The following is a 17,221-nucleotide window of genomic DNA, read 5'->3' on the forward strand; positions in this document are numbered from 1 at the left end:
AGGGGCGTCCCCGGCGAGCCCCGGGGCGCCGGGGCGGGAGGAGGAGCCGGGGTCCGGGGCCGACGCGTCGCCCCCCGAGAGCCCGGCGGCCGAGCGCGGCGCGGAGCTGGGCGCCGACGAGGAGCAGCCCGTCCCGTACCCGGCGCTGGCGGCCACAGTGTTCTTCTGCCTCGGGCAGACCACGCGGCCGCGCAGCTGGTGTCTCCGGCTGGTTTGTAACCCATATCCTTCCAGAGCGGTCGGGCTCGGGGGATGCGGGGCGCGGGGTCCGGAGCGCGGGACCTCCTCTGGGTGGCCCCCCGCGAGGCCGGACTCGTTGGAGCCGGAGCGGGCTGGGCGCGCGGGCAGCGCAGGGCACGGGAGTCTGGGCAGCAGGGGCGTCTGTCCCTTTTCGGACCGAGTGTCCGGGGTTCAGAGGCAGTTCGGGATGGGAGAGGCTGGGAGAGCGACGAGGCCATCAAGGCCTTGGAGGGGAGGGGGCTCGGCCGGGCGGGAAGTCGGGACTCCCGGGGCTCCCGTGGGTAGCGGTCAGGAGGGGAAGGTTGCCCCCGGGGCCAACAGAATGTCCACCCGAGGCAGGACCCTCGCCGGGGAAGGGGCGGCCGGAAGGAAGTAGAGTAAGGGGAGCGAAGTTTTCAGCGTGTGCCTTGCGCCTCCGAGCGGCGCGGGAGACCCGTGGGGCCGGGAGGCGGTGCGCGTCTGCCGGCCCTTTTCCAGGGAGAGATGCCGTGACGTTGGTTGTGAACTCGCCTCTCCAGGCTGAACTCCGCGCTGGGGCTGATTTAAGTCATGCGCAGCTGGGGGTGGGGGGCAGGGACGCAGCTGGCTCTGCGCTCTGGAGTCCCTTCTCCTAGTGCTTTTCCGGGGAGGGGGCCCCCTTTCTGCTCTTGGCCAGAGTGGCAGAGAAGGTTCTAGACGGGCATTGGGTCGGCTGGGGTTGGGTGGGCGGGGGCACTTCTGGGATGCAGACAGCTGGTCTGGTGGCCCCCCAGCACATGGCCTTTGGGGACTGTCTCTGTGGGTTCTGGTGCGTCCTGGATCCTGCCTTGTTGGCTCTTATGGTGGGAACTGGTTCCCAGGGGCCGTGCTCTGAGCGCCCTGCCTTCCTGTTCCTTCCATAGTGTCGGACTGGGCAGACGGGCCTTGGGGTGGGGTTGACAGAGGTGGGGACTCGCCTGTAAACTTTCTATGTCAGAATCCAGACAGAGGCAAAAATGAGCAATGTGTGTATATTTTTTCTACCTTGTGTGTTTAACTGTGTAAATATTAAACGTAGAAGGAGGATCTGTACCAAAAAAGAGTAATAAAACCCATGCTCCTTTCTTCTAAAATCTAAACATTGGCCGGGTCCGGTTTACCTCGTGGTTCCCAAGAAGGTCCTCACAGTCTCAAGGCCAAGAGCTAGCCCCACGCCTGGCGGCCTTGGGGGCACCCCCAGGTGTCACACTTGTCTCCGCGCGGCAGCCTGGCCTTCTCTCTGGGACTCTGACCTCGAGAAGGCTGGTCCCCTCGCTTCAGCAGGAGCGGTGGGTGTGGTGGCCGGTGGCCAGCCGTGCCCCGAGGCCCTGGGTTGGACCGACCGGAGGCCAGCTTCTCCAAGCTCGTGCGGAGACCAGATGAGAAGGAGCCTGTGGGGCCTGCACTTTGTCTCCTGTGACAGCCCCGTGCCTGGCTGCTCGGTTCCCGGAGGCTGACCCGGGTGCTGGGTGTTCCCGGCCCTCCAGGCAGGCCGTGTCCCGGGGACGGCTGACGAGGTTGTTTGTGTTACTGGGCGTAGGGAAGGTGGGTCAGGGGTGCCCTGCGCAGGTGGGCCGCAGCCCAGAGGGGCGTGGGGGCTGGGCCGGCAGGGCTGCGTGCTGCTGTCCTTTGTGCGTGCTCCCTCGTGACTGGAGGGGGAGGGTTTGCCAGCCATGGGAGCCCGCCGGCTCCTCCAACTGTGGGCAGCGGTGGGGGGGCGGGCAGGTCAGGGGCTCAGATCCCGGCATCATTTTACTCCTGTGGAAATCCTGCATCTGTCATGCAGGGTGAGCACTTAGGGCCATTGGCCTCATGGGGCCGGCTGCTGACGTCCAGCAGATGCCAGGCTGTGTCAGGGGGGCGTGCGTCCGCCCTGGGGCCAGGGCCAGGGGCGGGGCACCTAAAATAATCCAGTGCGCCTGGACAGGTGGGGATTGGTCCTCTCTGCGAAGCTTGTGGGGCCTCAGCACGGCTGCCCAGGGCACTTCGGGGTCCTGGGGTCAGCAGGGCCGGCCGTGGCCTGGTGGTGGGGCTTCCTGGCCACAGGGCGCTTCTGCTGCCTCAGTCCCCTTCGCCGCCGCCAGGTCCTGTGGAGTGTCTCACGCTGCCGACGGCAAAGTCAGAGAGAAACGGGGTAATTGGGTTTGCTCTGGGAACCCACACGCTGTCGCTTCTCACTCCGCGGAGGCTGGCAGGATCCCAGCTGACGTCCTCGGAGCCCGGGCCGAGCCCGGGTCCCGTCAGCGAGTGGCATGCAGGGAGGGGCCTTCCTTAAGCCTCCCCGACCTCTCCTTGCGGGAGCACCTAGCGGATGGCCTCCCAAACGGAGGTGTCCGGTCCGTTTCTGCCTCGAGGGGGACTCGGACGCGCCGCTCAGCACCCTGCATGGGCAGCCCGTGTCCTTTATTGATTTACTTTGCTTTTCGAAAATATAACCGTGCGGGAACTTTCGGGGCAAGTGCTGTTTCTCCTACACAGGTTTATTTATAGAGGGAGGTGGGTGGGATGTGTGTGTCGAAGCCCTCGCGGCTGGGTTGTGTTCTGCCCGGGTTCCCCCAGGGTTCCTGACTCGGCGCTTGCCTGCGTCGCAGCTGCCGGGTCCTGGCACCCAGGCCGGGTGGGGCCTCTGGGGACGCTCGCTGGTTGGGAAGGCGGGCCTGGGGGAAGCCAGCTGCAGCCCAGCAAGGGTGTCGAGGGACTAGGTGGTGGCTGAGCAGGCACTCAGGGGTCAGGGGGTGTGCGCCTCCAGGAGCTGCTTCCCCGGGGCCCGGGACCAAATACACCTCAGCTCGGGGCTTGGACAAGCCAGAGGGACACGTCAAGGTCACACAGCTGCTGGAGGGTAGAGCTGGGTGAGCCCGGTGTGCCTTGCAGGTTCCAGGGTTTGGCAGGGGCATGAGGCTGGACAAGTCTAGTGTTTTGAATGTGTCTTGTAAGCCTCATGCTTCAGGCTGTCACACCGTCACCCGCACCTGGGGCTCGTGGTGGGCGTGGGTGCCCTGGCAAGGACGCTCAGGCATTGATGCAGGGCAGGGCATCGTGGCCCGGCCCGCAGCTCACTCTGCCCCCACTTGCCTGACGGGAACATGAGAGGTGACAGGTACGAGTCATCCTCGAATTCCTGACCTGGGATCCGGATGTGGATGCTGGGATCCTTTGAGCCCTTTGTCCTCTGCACACACAGGGCTTCCTTCGTGCCCTCTGGGAATGCAGGTCTGGGGGCGCCTCTTCCGGGCCCTCCTCATCCCGGCACGTTCCTGGACCCGGGCACTCGTCTGGCACCACTGTATCTGCTTTCCTGAACTTGGAGGCCCCAGGCCAGCCCCTCTGGGGGATGGGTGTCTTCCCAGAGGCCGGGAGGGCTCTCGGGCAGGCACTGACCTGGCCCAGGGAGGGGCCCATGGGAAGGCCATCTTGGCCCTGGTAGAATCAGGTGTGTGCAGGGTGGGGGCCTCACTCCTCTGGGCTGGTCAGGGCGTATCGCGTCCGTCCAAGGCCCAGGGTCCCCTGCCTGCAGGCCAGGGCCCCGCAGCTGCGAGGCTGACGGCTGGGAAGAAGGAAGTAGCGTGGGGAGCATCCATCCACGCTGAGCACTGATGGGCGTCTTCCTGCTCCCTGGGGCTGGGCTGAGGGGCCAAGAGCAGAGACTCCCCCCGGTCCTGCTGAGAAGGGAGTATCCCAGTGGGGGCTTCACGTGAGAACTGGGAGGGCAGCCGTGGAGAGGCGGATCTCTGAGTACCCACCAGAGGCAGGGCTGGGGGAGCCCTGTTCTTAGCGTGGCTGCTTCTGGAGGGTTTGGGGGGGCTCTGGACACTGACCTAACCTCCCATCGGCCCCTCAGTGAGAGCTGGGCTGCAAGGTGTCATCTTCCGGGGTTCTGTGGTCTGCTGAGGAGGGCTTCCTGGAGGAAGTGAGGTTGGCTTGGGCTGTGGGGATGGGTAAGAGTTGGTAAATGAAGATCAGGATGGCTTTTATGGGGTTCATGAGGTCTCTGTTTCCCAAAGCAGCCTTTGGGGGGGGCCGGCTATGGAAAGAAAATTAGTATGACTTCAGTTCCGTCTGCCTTTGAGGGACCAGGCCGTGTTCCCATTGCTTTTGTTGCCCTGAATCTGCCCAGCAGGGGCTTCGGCCAAGATCTCGCTTTCTCTGCAGTGGCCTAGCCTTTGGGCCCCCCGGTACCCCCACCTGGGCCCTGACAGGTTCTGGAGCTGGGAAGGCAGTGGGTATTGGGCTGTGCTCCCAGGAGGCCCGATTTGTCGGGGAAGCCAGGAAGCGCAGAGTCAGTGCTGCATGTGTGTCACGGTGAGGCCCGAAATGGCCCCACCCCCTCGTCTGCAGCCCAGCCGGACCCTGGGGAGGGTGGGGGGCTGGTGCTGTGGACTCTTGAGGCTTCACTTGGTTGATCCCTCCTGGCCCGAAGGCCGTGCAGGCCGCCACACTGGGCCCACTCTGGTTCTCCCCAGCAAGCTTGCACCGGGCCCTGGGGAGCTCCCAGTGTGAGGCCAGTGTGTCTGGCTGAGCGTGGCCGGCCTGGTCTCAGCGAGGGTGTTGGGGTGGGTGGGTGGAGGCTGTCGGGGCCTGGGGGTCACAGAGGCTCTAGCAGCTTAGTGGACGGGGACCTGGGTAGAAGGGACGATGTGGCAGGAGTGTCCTTGGCTGAGAAGCGAATGGCACAAGCAAAGGTCCTGAGGCAGGCAGAATGTATTCATGAAGGCTGGAGCTGTTAGGGGTTTGCGAGAAGGTGAAGGTGAGGGGGACCAAGGGGGCCAAGGCTGAGAAAGGCCCATGAGCGTGGCAGGCCAGACGGCGTGCTAGCCTGGGTCTTGGGGAATAGCTTTGCCTCCAGCTGGGATTGGGGCTCAGTCCCTAGGGTGGGGACAGCACGGAGACTGGGCTGGGGAAGCCGTGATGGAGGGAGAGAAGGGCAGGTGCAGACCGCCCTGGGGGCAGAGGCAGGGTGGGGGTGTGGGGGGACCGAGGCGAGGGCATGGCTGGCACCCTTCCTTCAGAGAACCAAGCCCTTGGACCGTGTGGGTGTCATGTTCCGACCACCCTAAATCCAGTCTGGCCAAGGGACGCTTGGGGCACCCTCCCTGGCACGGCGGAGCCTCCAGGGGTGGTCCAGGGTGGGGAAGTGAAGAAATATGGGGGACGGGACGGCCTGCCAGCATCCAAGGGATGGATCCAGGGCAGCCGGGGGAGCGGTCAAGGTCGCGTCCAGTGTTTGCGTCGGAGCCGCCCTGGACGGTGTGGAGTGGCCTCGGAGGCCCAGTCAGGAAGGTCATTTCTCTTCCTGTTTGCACGTGGGTGTTTGAGGGCGGGTGCGGGGAGCCGGTGCCCTCTCCTTCCCTCTGGGCAATTCTGATACAAGGCAACGACAGGAGGGGCGCCGGCACGCGGACCTGGGGAGTGAGGTCAGGCGCAGGCCCCGCGTGGTGATTCAGACCCTGGATTCCCAGACAGGATGGGGGGTGCAGGGGAAAACAGCCTGGGCCTTGAGAGCTGGCAGCGGGTCTGGGCACTGTCCCCAGAGCACCGCGCCTGCCGCGGGTGACAGATGGGGGCCGCTCTGCTGTGCTGTCTTCACCAAGTGAGTAGCAGCTCCTTGTTCGGCTCGGAAGGGGCCGCACGGAGCAGAGGCATGCCTCTCGGGGGAGGCGAGGGTGTGCTCCCCCAGTCGGGCCACCCAGCCCACGCCTGGGCCGTCTGCCGCAGGGCGAGCTGGCAGCATCCTGGCTGTCACTGGCAGGGCAGTCGATGAATGGGCGAAGCCGGAGCGAGCAGGGCGGGGGCACGGCCACCATGGGAATGTGTCGTGAGCGGCCTGTGCCTCTGGTGGGGCCACTCCTGGGGGCGGGGGGATTTCGGTCCTGGAAGAACCCCTTTTCTTGCCTGTGATGGGCCCAGGTCTGTGCCCCAGAGCAGACCTCCCCCGGCCTCAACCATGGCCTTTCTTTGCCAAAGTTGAGGGCAGAGAGGGGACCTCAGAACCTCCGCCCGGACTCCCAAGGTCCAGGTGCGGCCCGGGTGACCCTGGCGGCCTCCGGTCCTGGCTGCTGTCTCATGCATGTTGGATGGACCCAGTCCAGGCCTCCGCTTCGTGCGCCCGGACTGCTCAGACGTGCTCACCTGCCTGTGCGGAGCCCGCGCCGGCGGGCCGGTCCTCCTCTCTGGGCACGGCGCCCGTCTCGCTGGAACAAAGCAGAGCCTGACCCTGGCGCGGAGAGCCAGCCTGCGGGCTCACGCCGTCCTCTCTGTTCTGGGCTCTGCCGTGCCCGGCCCCCCACCCCCCGCCGAGACCGTGTCCACTGGAAGTCAGTGCTGGCGCCATGGGGACCTCGGTGCAGACGGTGCTCAGTGTCTCCAGCAGGCAGTCTGTGTCTCCGCCCCTCGCTGGCCCGGGGACTGCTGGGGGGCTGGAGGGGCGCGGACAGCATCTCTGCTCCGGGCAGGCCTGAAGCCAGTGTCCCCCACTGCAGGAAAGCCCCAGAGCCTTCCAGGATTCCTTGGCTGTCCTTGGCCACCAAAGAAAGGGGTTAATGGCCCCTTCGTGCAGCCTGGTGGTGGCCCCACACCTGTTTTTTTCCCCTTTCGTCACACTGAATCGTCCTTCTTGGTCATCGATAGTGTGGGGTTCCCAGGGACCCCGAGTCAGGTGGCGAGGGGCCCAGTCCAGTCCGCAGCTGGCCAGTGAGAGGGTCTCGAGGACCCGTGGCCTTGCTCGGCATCCTGTCCCCGGTCTGCACTTGGGGTGTGCGGTCTCAGACTTGCTAATGGAGAGGGGAGAGGCTGCAGGTGTTTTCCGGTAGCCAGCAGCGCTGGTGGGTTGGACGGGATTTGTGTCCTTGGAGTCCAAGGCAGAGGAGGCCCCTGAGCCTGGGGCCTGGGGCCGTGGAAGCGGGCAGCTGTGGCTGGAACCAGCCTGAGGCCACCACCCACCCCACCCACTCGGTGCGCTGGGGGTGACCCTTGAACTCCTGTTGCCTCTAGGGCAGCCCAACTGGCTAGTCTTCAGCTGGTCTCTTAGCACTTGGTAACGGTGATCCCTGTGTTGGTAAAAGGCGTGCGTGCCCGTCCCTCAGGCCGTGTGCACATTCTGGCCTCTGCCCTTGGTGCTGGCCTGGGGACAGGTCCTCACTGGCGCCAGGGAGACCGTGAAGGGGGTGAAGGGAAACACGAGGGTGGCGGTGTTGGGGCAAGGTGAGGAGGCACCATCCTCTGCCCCAGGGCACGTGCCCGGACCCAGCGAGCAGGGCGTGCGCTTACCGTGGACAGAGCGGCCGGGGCCCCGCGCCCAGGGCAGGCGCAGCGTCCACACTCGCTGGCCCATGTGAGCAGCTGTACCAGCTGGAATAGCGTCCCCCAAGTTCACATCTCCCAGGAAGCTCAGAATGTGGATGTCGGTGCAAGTTGGGTCTTTGTGGGTGAGGTGAGTCGGGATCGGGGGACCCGCCCTGGGGCAGCGGCGGTGTCCTCAGAACCAAGGGTGAGGCCACGTGAAGATGCAGGCAGATGTTGGGTGACGTGTCTGCAGCCCAGGGCTGCCTGCAGTCCCCAGAACCTGGGTGCACCTGCCCAGCTCGCACACCCCGGGCGTGCCCTCCACCGTCCCCTGGAGGGAGGTTGGGAGGTAAGGACGTCTCAGCAGGAGGGAGTCCTTTCCGGGACGAATCTCAGCCAGTTGAGCCGGGTCAGCCTCTACCCAAGGAGCCACTGGGGAGAGGGAAAACCGACCGTGAAATCAGTCATTCTGAGCGATTCGGGGTGGACGCAGTGTGTGTTCTGACGTCTGAGGCAGCGAGGCAGGCATGGGCTCCCTGCCTGGGGTGTCCCCCCTGCTCTGGGTCCCACGGTGAGGACGGTCAGGGAGCAGACCTGCCCAGGGCTCCTGGGGGGCTTCCCCGAGGAAGCGTCATCCTTGATGTTGAGCATGGGCCCTGGACCATCCTATCAGCTGCCCTGGTCTCTCCCCTCAGGGCAGGAGAGACCCTCCCAGAGTCTGAGGCCCCCACTCAGCCAGGGTCCCACGCCCCTCGCCACATGCTATCAGGGGCTCTCCTGCAGCCCCTGGGCTCACAGTTAGGTGCCATGGCCACAGAGGCAGCTCTGCTGAGGGTTTGGGGGCCACAGTCCCAGCTGGGGACCCACTCTGGGGCTCCAGGGGCCTGCTGGAGCTCGGGGAAGCCACAGCGCAGCCCTGCCCACGGGGTAGCCAGGGAAGAGATGGTCTCCTGTGTGGGCTGGGCCCCCAGCACCCCAGAGCCCGGCCCTCGCTTTCACGACTGAGGATGACGCGCTGCTTCCTTGCTTGAGGTCGTGGGGTCCTGAGCCTCCTTCCCCGGGACCCCTCACTCCGCAGGGCCTGGTTCGGGTGCGGGGCAGTGCTTGGACATGTGGGCGTGAGACCGGGGCCCTGCCACGGCCGAGGACAGTCCCCGGGGGAGGGGTGCCTGCGGGCTGCGGGGGCGGCGTGGGAGGGCAGCGGGGTCAGGGACCTGGCACGGGGCTGGGCGGTAGCTGGAGACCCGCGGCTGTCCCCTCTAGGCAGGGGCACCTGGTGTCTGTGTGGCCTGGGAGTATCCACGAGCATCTGGCCTGTGTCCACCGCTGTTTGAAGGCCCAGCCCTGCCCAGAGATGGGGACCTGTGTCTGGAGGCACAGAGGGCGTCCCCTGCGTGTGGCCCTTTGTCTTTGCAGCAGCCGGTCAGCAGCCGGCTGCAGTCTGATGAGTCAGCCTGCATTAGCACCTCGTGGAGAGGGACTAGGACATGGCTGGGGCTTGAGTGCCTGGCAGGGCTGCCGCGGGGCTCTGGCCACAGGGAGGCCCTGTGTGCCCCGTGGCGTTGGGAGGGAGATGCAGCTGGCGAGCCGGTGATGTGGCCTCGGGCGTGGCAGGCCTGGGTGCGTGAGGTTCTGAGCTTGGCGGGGCGCCCTGCAGCTGGGGACCAGGATGCAGGGGCTGGTCCAGGACCCGGAGGACACCTCCCACACCGCCCGCCCGCCGGCAGCGGGGAGGGAAGGACACTGAGTTTGGGGGGCGGGGCCACCCTTGGGAACAATCCACCTGGAGGGTGGTGAGTGTCTTGGGAACCCCCTTCTCTGTGGCTGCTTGGGGGCTGGGGTCACGTGCCACCGTCCGAAGGACGTGGTCAGGGGTCAGAAGTGGCCTTGGGGGCGCAGCTGGCCGGCTGGGCCCAGCACACAGGCTCACAAACCGGAACCGCCGACCTCGGTCTTGTTTTAGAAGTGGGCATTCCCCACGCCGCTGCCTCGACATTCCAGAGCCTTTTTTTTTTTTAATCTACCGTGAAATCTGGGTCACTTGAGTAAGGAAGGGATGCAGACTCTGGGAGCCCGCGGGCGCGGCCGCGCGGACGCGGGGAGGGGGTCTGGCCCCGCATGTGCTGAGCCCTGGCTCAGGCCCCGTGGGACCGGCCCGGGGCAGAGAGGAGCAGTGCCGGGGCCCTGCGGGTTTGGGGGCCCAGGCTGACCCCTGAGCACGCGCGGGACCACCATCCCTGCCCCCCACTCTGTCGTGGCGTCAGGACCCCGCAATGCACTGGCTCCCACCGGCCCTGCCACATTCAGGCTCTCCCTTCGGGGCCGGAGTGTCCCCCGCCTGCTCAGTGTGGCAGCAGCCCCGGAGCTGTGGCTCCTGACGGGGTCGCGGGCGGCTGCGGCGTGGACGGCACAGAAGGCCCTTATGCCCACTGGTGACTCCCGGTGCGGAATCTCCACGTGCCTCTACCACCTCCCAGACTGACCCACCAGAAGTGTCCCGTCTGCCCGTCCTGATCCAGAGACCCCTGTCCCCACACTTCCGAGTGTTTTGGGACAGCACCAGGACCGGGCAAAGGGCCAGACCGCTGCGACAGGTGGGCGTGCCCTGCAGGCCAGGGGCCAGTCCCCTCTGACCCTGGGGCAAGAATCGTCCCAGGGGTGAAGAATCATCCTGTTCGCCGTGGGGAGCCCCTCGCTGGTGTCACCCAAGTTCTGTGTCCTGGGGAGACTGAGGCTCAGACAGGTCTCTGCACAGTGTCTGGAGTCCTGAGCCCAGACGCTCGTTCCTTCTCGGGTGTGTGGACGTGTAACTTCCACCTCGCATGCCTCACGCACAGAAGCGCAGGATTCACGGTTTCTTACTGTTGCTGCAGAGCCGTGTGGCCATCGTCAGTTCTGGAACTCTCGTCACCCCGAAAGGGGTCCCCGTCCCCTCCCCCCAGGCCACCACTGATCTGCGTTCTGTCCCTGGATTTGCCTCTTCCCGGCGTTTCAGAGAAACGGAGTCACCGTGTGGCCCCTTGCACGGCGTTTTGTCTGTGAGGTCACGTCCTCCAGGTGGGTCCACACTGTGGCGTCTGTCAGGCTTCGTGCCCTTCAGTGGCTGAATCCGTCCTGCTGTGTGGACGGACCACGGCATGTCCGCGCGAGCGCTGGGGGCTCTGGGGCTGCCTCCGCCTGCGGGGTGCTGTGCGCAGAGCCGCCGGGCAGTCGTGCGTGGGTTTGTGTGCGCCTGTTTCCAGCTCCGGGCACGTACGCGAGAGCGGAATTGCTGTGTCGTGGGCGACCTGCCAGAGCAGGGCAGTTGTGCTGGCCCGCTGCTCCACCGGACTGGGGTCTCAGGGCCCGAGGCTCTGTGGCAGCTCTGGCGGTCCTCCCAGAGGAGGTGGCCGGGAGCACCAGGCATGCCCAGCCTGACGCCCTGTGAGCCGGGCCCTCCCCACCTTCCTTCCCGCTGACACTGGAGGGCATCCCCTGGAGGTGGTCTTGGCAGAGCCCATCCCCCTCCCAAAGGGGTTGGAGCGGCCCCTCCCTTTGAGGGGCCATCCAGGCAGGGCAGGGCCAGTGGGACCCCAGGTGGGCCCCAGGTGGGGCGAGGCGTGTGCTGGTGTGGAGCCCTGGGCAGGGCGGCGCCAGGCAGCAGGGGGAAGTAGCCGGCGTGTGAGTGCGTGTGTGTGTCTGTCCGGCATCCGTTCCTGTATCAATCCTCTGGAGAATTTCAACACCCACACTTGGAATAAGAAAAAAATTATTAATGAGCTTGGAGCGGTTGCCATGGGAGCCCGTTGCTAATGAATCTCTGGGGTTCCTTTTACCTTTGCTGAGCTGAGCCGCACTCCCAGAGACGACATGTTTCCCACTAATCAGGTTGCCGTGGTAACGCCTGTCACTAATCCCCAGCCAGGCTCCGGTTTCCTGGCCTGGCCCGAGTTACATAAAGCAACTTACAAGCACAAGGCTGCACCCCGGATCCGGGCAGCCCCCAGCCCACCTCCTCAGACGCCCTGCCATTCCCCCCGCCTCCAGGGGCCGCATGCATGGTCCCTTGGCTGTGGGGAAAAAGAGGCACCCACGCCTCTGTCTGCCCCAGACCTGGCAGTGGGAGAGAACATTCTAGAAGGGGCATGGACACCTGTATCCTGGGAGGAGGCACGTGTGGAATGCCCACAGTGACTATTGGCGCTCGCAGCTCACCCCCGTGGCCAGCCTGAGGCCCTGCGGTGGGTGACCGTGGTGGGTGTCCCTGGCCCCGTCCTTGGGTCTGCCCCTCGAGCATGCCTGGGGGGCGGGGGCGTCCCAGCACAGGTATGTGAAGCCAATGGACTCTGCTCCCGGTGGTCAGGCCGTCTGCCCAGGGACCAGTTCTAGGACCAGGCCAGCCATGCCAGGAGGCACCACGTTGCCATCCTGAGCCAGACAGGGAGGCTCCTGACTTGCGGTTCTGGCTGTTTTCTCTGGTGACTCTAGCACACCTTTTGGCTGTCTGAGTGGGTGCTATGTGGGGAGACAGGCGGCTCTGCCCAGGTTGTGTCCCGTAGGAGATGCAGTGGTGCAGGTGGGGAGGGCTTCCTGGAGGAGGCAGCCTTTACACAGCTCGGTAGGAATGGGGGTCTCCATCAGGGTGATAGTGTGTTCTGTGGGCCCTGAGTCCCCAAGGGTTCCTCACGCACTGGGAAGGACTCCGAGTCCCACTCGGCCTGCTCCTGGGTACCAAGCCCTTCAGACTCCTGACCACACCGCCTTCCAACTCCTTCTGTGTGGGGCTGCCTTGTCTTGGGGTGACCTCGAGCCTGGACCCCTGGGTTCGTTGGCTTGGGCTGCTGTAACAGAACCCCAGACCAGACTCCTCGGCTGCAGACTCCTGTCTCTCGGTGCTGCACACCAGAAGTCCGCAGTGGCTCCTCCTGAGACCTCGCTCCCGGGCGCCGGACCCCCGGCTCCTCCTGAGACCTCGGTAGTCGCTGCTCTGTGCGCTTGTGTCTTGATCTCCTCTTGTTACAAGGACAGTCACGCTGGATTAGGGCCCGTGCCCAGTGGCCTCGTTTTGTGGAACTGTCTGCTCAAAGACCCCTCCTGGAGCCGTGGCGTTCTGAGGTGGTGGGAGCTGGGGTCTCAGTACCGGAAGTCCTGGGGGGCCCCTCCCCAGCGCCCGGCCTGACCGGGTCCTGCCCTCTCTGGTCCTCCGAGCACAAGGCAGGGCTCCCGGTGGGGCTGAGGCTCCCTCACGGCCTCCTGACGCACAGCCCCGGCCGGCGTGGGCTCCTCCATCCACACCCCCTCGGTCCGCCTTCCGCTACCCAGCTCGGGGCCCCCTGGCAACACCCCACTCCGAAATATCTTGGCAAGGGAGCGTCTAAGCCAGGGGCCTAAAATAGGGCTCATGGGGGCAACACTTGTTCTCACAGCCCCTGGTGGCTAAATATAAGGCCTCCTGCCGGCTCCAGCCTCCGGGTGACCGGACTGGAGCTGCTGTCCGTGTAGACCGTGCCCCTCTCGGAGTCCTGCTGAATTTGGGTTAGGGGGAGGCGGCCCCGCAGCCCCCGAGGCCCCCAGACACCAGGCAGCCTGTGGAGATGAGCCCGGGCTGGGGCCTCCGGCCCTGGAGACCCCCGCCCCTCCGCCATCTGGAACGAGCTGACGAGATGCGTCCGTCCAGGCCTGAGGCTGATGGCTTAGGGGGTGCTTGGGGCAGCGGAGAAGATGCAGGGAAGATTCTAGAGAATTGCAGACCGCAGAGTGATCGTCTGATGTCAGGGGGCCACTGGGGGTGGGGACCAGAGAAGGGAGGGCAGTGTCATGTGCTCAGATGGCCATGTTGCTGCTGGAGCTCTGGGCCTGTGGTGGCATCGGCCTGTCTGGGTTCTTTCAGGTCTGGACTTCTCACGTCGGGGCACCCAGGGTCTGAGAGGAGATGAGGCTGGCGCCGTCCCACAGGCGGCAGTGACGGCCGGCTGGTGGCCTCGGGTGTCCCGGCTGGTGGAGTGGGGTCTAGAAATCGGTCCACTTGCCCCGGTGAGTGGCTAGCGGATGGATGGGCAGGTGCAGGCAGGGGACAGAGGCCTGGAGGCCGGAGTGGCTCCCTGTCCCCACCTCCAGTCTGCCTCCCCCTCGGGGTGTCCCGTGTCTGGGCTGACACCATGGGCTCAGCCAGGAGGTCCGAGGGCGGGCCAGCGGTACCCTGCCGCGCGGCTGCGTCCAGCCATGCAGGCGGCCCATGGGCGTCTGTGCGGCCCGTGTCCCCCCTCCTGTCAGCCGCGGGGGTTGCGGTGCTGCTCCAGAGCGCCGTCAGGCTTCTTGGGGAAAGGGCGCCCGCTTCACTGTGCCAAGGGGGCTGCTGTCAAAGACGGTCAGCCCTGGGCAGCTGTGACTTCTCCGGGGCCAGGGCATCCAAGCCTGGATGGTGTCTCGGGTCAGACCCGCGATGTGCACGCTGGTGTCTGGCCTCTGTGGGTCAGACCGTGTCCCTCTCACGGTTGCTGTGGGCATATGTGCCCTGCTGACCATGGCGGGGATCGATGGCATCGGAAGGACAGGGGCCCTGCATGGGGTGTTGGTGGAAAGATTGAAACAGACGTACTGGAGGCCACCCGGCCCTCCCCGCCCCGGGGCAGACTCATGCTGGGCAGGAGGCTCTCAGAGGAGCCCACCCCCACACCCCCTCCTCTGCCAGGACTGCCCCCAGGAAGGCGGTGTCCCCGGGACCAGCCACAGTGCCCTCCCCCGCCTCCAGGCCCACTGCGGACCCCTGCCGGGCACCTGGAACTCTGGAGTGAGCCCCCGAGGTCTGTGGGCTGCAGAGTGGTCTCCACCACAGGGCCCCTCTGCCCCAGAGCTACACCCCTTTCCGGGCAGGGCCGCCTCGGACCCCCTGGCAGTGGGCCTGCGGGAAGCCTGGGTGCCGGGGAGCTCCAGCCAGTGTGGGAGCGTGGGAGCCTCTGCCCAGGGCCCACCCAGGCCTCTTGCCGGGCGTCAGGAGGGGGTTTGTTCCCGGTGCCCTGCCCTCCCTGGTGGACGCCGGGTCCCCAGGAACCTGCCAGGGGCGGGGGCAGTTGGAGGAGCCCAGCTGTGGGGCCACGCACTTTCCTCCCCTGCTTCTTGGGGGCTGAAGGGGGGCCCAGGCAGGGCGGCTTGACTCCAGTGTCCGCAGCGGGGGTGGGGGTGGAGGGGGGTGGGAGAAGGCGCAGCCAGGACCCCAGCCCTGTGCCCAGGGGCTCAGGGAGGCCTGACCCCTGGTGAGGGGGCTGTGCCCCATCAGGCCCCCACCCCCACTTTGGAGACCTTGCTGGGTTGTGTCAGGAAGTTTGGGGCTCCAGGCAGCAGCCGGGGTGTTTCCTGCACGTTTGAAATACGGCCTGCCGGCTGGTGGGAACAAGGGATGTTTTAATTCCTAATTTAGACTGTTTGTCTGCCGAGCTCTGGAGGCCGGGCGGGAAGAGCCGGTGGCCCTCCCAGGGCGCCTCCTGCCTCCAGCTGCCTGGTGGGCATGGGGAGGGGGAGCCTTGCCTCTGGACTGAGCCTCCCCAGCCACAGCCCTGCCCCCATGTGTCTCTGTGCAGACAGTCGGAGTCACCTGCCCCCTCAAGAGGGGGGGCCCCTCTCCTTGCCCTCCGGCCCTTTCTCTGGGATCCGAGGCCGGGTCCCCCAGGAGCAGGGCTGCGGGGGGCGGGCCCGTGGGACCTGGGAGCTCTGGCAGCCTGGTCCACCTGCTGTGGCCTGTCTTGTCTGGAGTTTTACCGTAAAAGACAGCAGGGAAGGAGGAGGCAGGAGGGGGCAGGAACCGGGTCGTTAGCAGTGTCCAAACAGCTCCCCTGAGCAGAGCTCAGCCCCGTCACCAGCGGCTGCCCGAGGATCACAGTTGTCTCTCCGACTTTAATTAGGAAATACATTGTGCTCCCAGCCCTCCACAATCTGCTCGAGGCCCCGGCTGGCTTCTTGGTTGCCATGCCAACCGGGTTTGCACCCCTTCTGGTGTCCCTCCCAGCACATGCTCTGCCGAGGGTTCTCCGAGGGGCTGTGGTGATGAGAGGGCCCTGGGGCCTGGGGTGGGCGTGCCCCTGGGGTGGTGTCCTGGCCTTGGGGTGTCCCCGTGGTCACAGCGGGAGGGCACTGGGCTGAGGGGTCCCTCACAGCCACGGGGATGCTGCGTCTAGGGGTAGAGAGAGTCACCTTGGGTCCCGTAGCTCTGGGCCACCAAGCTGGGGCCACCGGGCTGTGCACTGATTGGAGGAGGAGCTGCCTGGGGCTTCGCTGCAGCCGGACCCGGTGCGGGGGCCCAGGTCCAGCTTCCCCCACCACCTCCCACATCCTCCCAGCCCCCACCGCCCCTCCCCAGTGTGGTGGCCCCACCCCGTCCTCCCTAGGTGGGCCTTGGGGCGCCGCCTCTCCCAGCAGCCTCTTGCTCACTGATGCCTCTTGGACAGCCCTCCCCCCAACGTCTTGGGGCTGGAGCTCCTGGAGGTCGGGGCCCTGCAGCTCTGGGGGCCACCTGCCTCCCAGGGGGCCGCCTGGGGGGTGCGAAGGCCAGGCCAAAACCAAGACCCGGACCTGGTGATGGCTTGGCCCTGGCCCGCCTGAAGCACTCCAGACCCCACGATGGCCCCTCCCCTCAGCCCACCCGCTGATCTCAGTCCAGACGTCCCTCAGTCCCTCCGGCCTCCCTGGTGCCTCCACTCTGAGCGGTAGCGCAAAGCCTCACACTCCTGAACCTCAGCCTCGTGGAACCTTCCAGAAATGTGTCGGGAGGGGAGAGGTGTCCGAGGTTCCTCCAAAACGCGCCTTCCGTGTCTGCCTTTCCTCCAGAGCTGGGCCGCCTCAGGAGCTGGCGCCCCCCACCCCCGCCCGCGGGGCCGTGCCCGTCTCCCCGGGGCAGCACGCCACGCGCCTGGCGGCGGGAGCCCGGAGCCGTGGGCACAGCAGGCGACCACATGCCCGCGCTCCTCAGAGCTCGGGGATTCCCTAATTACGGATTTATTATGAAAGTGCCAGCTTCCTCTGCGCTGGCTTCCTGCAGCCGCAGAGACAGACTGCGGCCCTCCGCCGCTGGCAGCCGGCCCTCGAGGCAGGGGCGGGGGCAGGCTGCGGGGTTCCTGCCCGGGAGGGGTCACTTCGGGGACCCCCCATGGGCAAGGGCCTGCCGTGGGAAGGGTGGGGCCGCTCCCACCGGACCCGCAGCCCAGGCCTGTGGTGCCTGCCAAGCCTTGGGCAGATGGGCGGGCAGGTCCTGGCAAGGTGGGGGCCCCTGACCCGGGCCGCACAGGGGGGCGCGGGGACCCCTTCGTGTGGGAACGTGTTCATTCATGCAGCTTCTGACCCTGTGGATGGTGGGGGCGTCGGGGGTGTGGTTGGCCCCGGAGGCCAGTCCGAAGTCAGACTGGGGGGACCGGCCACCGTTGGGGGTAAGGGTCCCTGAGAGACCCAGGCTTCAGGACCGGTGGGGCCCGGCCCCCCGATGGAGGACTGGAGCACGGGAGCCCTCGGCTCGAGGGGACGCGCACACAGGCACTGGGGACTGTTAGCTGATGACCCCAGAGCCACCCTCCAAAACGGGAGGGCCCCGGACCACAGCGTGTGGGCAGACGGCTGCTCACTTACGTTCCCCAGATGCAGGAGTGCAGGACCCAGAAGTCCTCGTGTGGGACGCCGTGAGGGACGGCAGACCCCATCACGGGATAGTGTGGGCGCTCCTCTGTGACAGGCGGCGCTT

General features: G+C 66.3%; 1 protein-coding gene across 1 annotated transcript in view; it reads left to right on the top strand.

Annotated features, from left to right (window-relative positions):
* Positions 1 to 4: 4 nt before the first annotated feature.
* CACNA1H (calcium voltage-gated channel subunit alpha1 H) overlaps positions 5 to 17,221 on the top strand; it is a gene marked incomplete at its 5' end in the record, with an annotated part of 56,470 nt that continues 39,253 nt past the window's right edge. The window contains one exon of the mRNA XM_029949257.1: positions 5 to 222. Within this exon, the coding sequence (XP_029805117.1) occupies positions 5 to 222 (218 nt within the window). The remainder of the gene's footprint in view (positions 223 to 17,221) is intronic.

The sequence above is a fragment of the Suricata suricatta genome, chromosome 8 (assembly GCF_006229205.1).
Source record: "Suricata suricatta isolate VVHF042 chromosome 8, meerkat_22Aug2017_6uvM2_HiC, whole genome shotgun sequence".
In the NCBI taxonomy this organism is placed as follows: Eukaryota; Metazoa; Chordata; class Mammalia; order Carnivora; family Herpestidae; genus Suricata; species Suricata suricatta.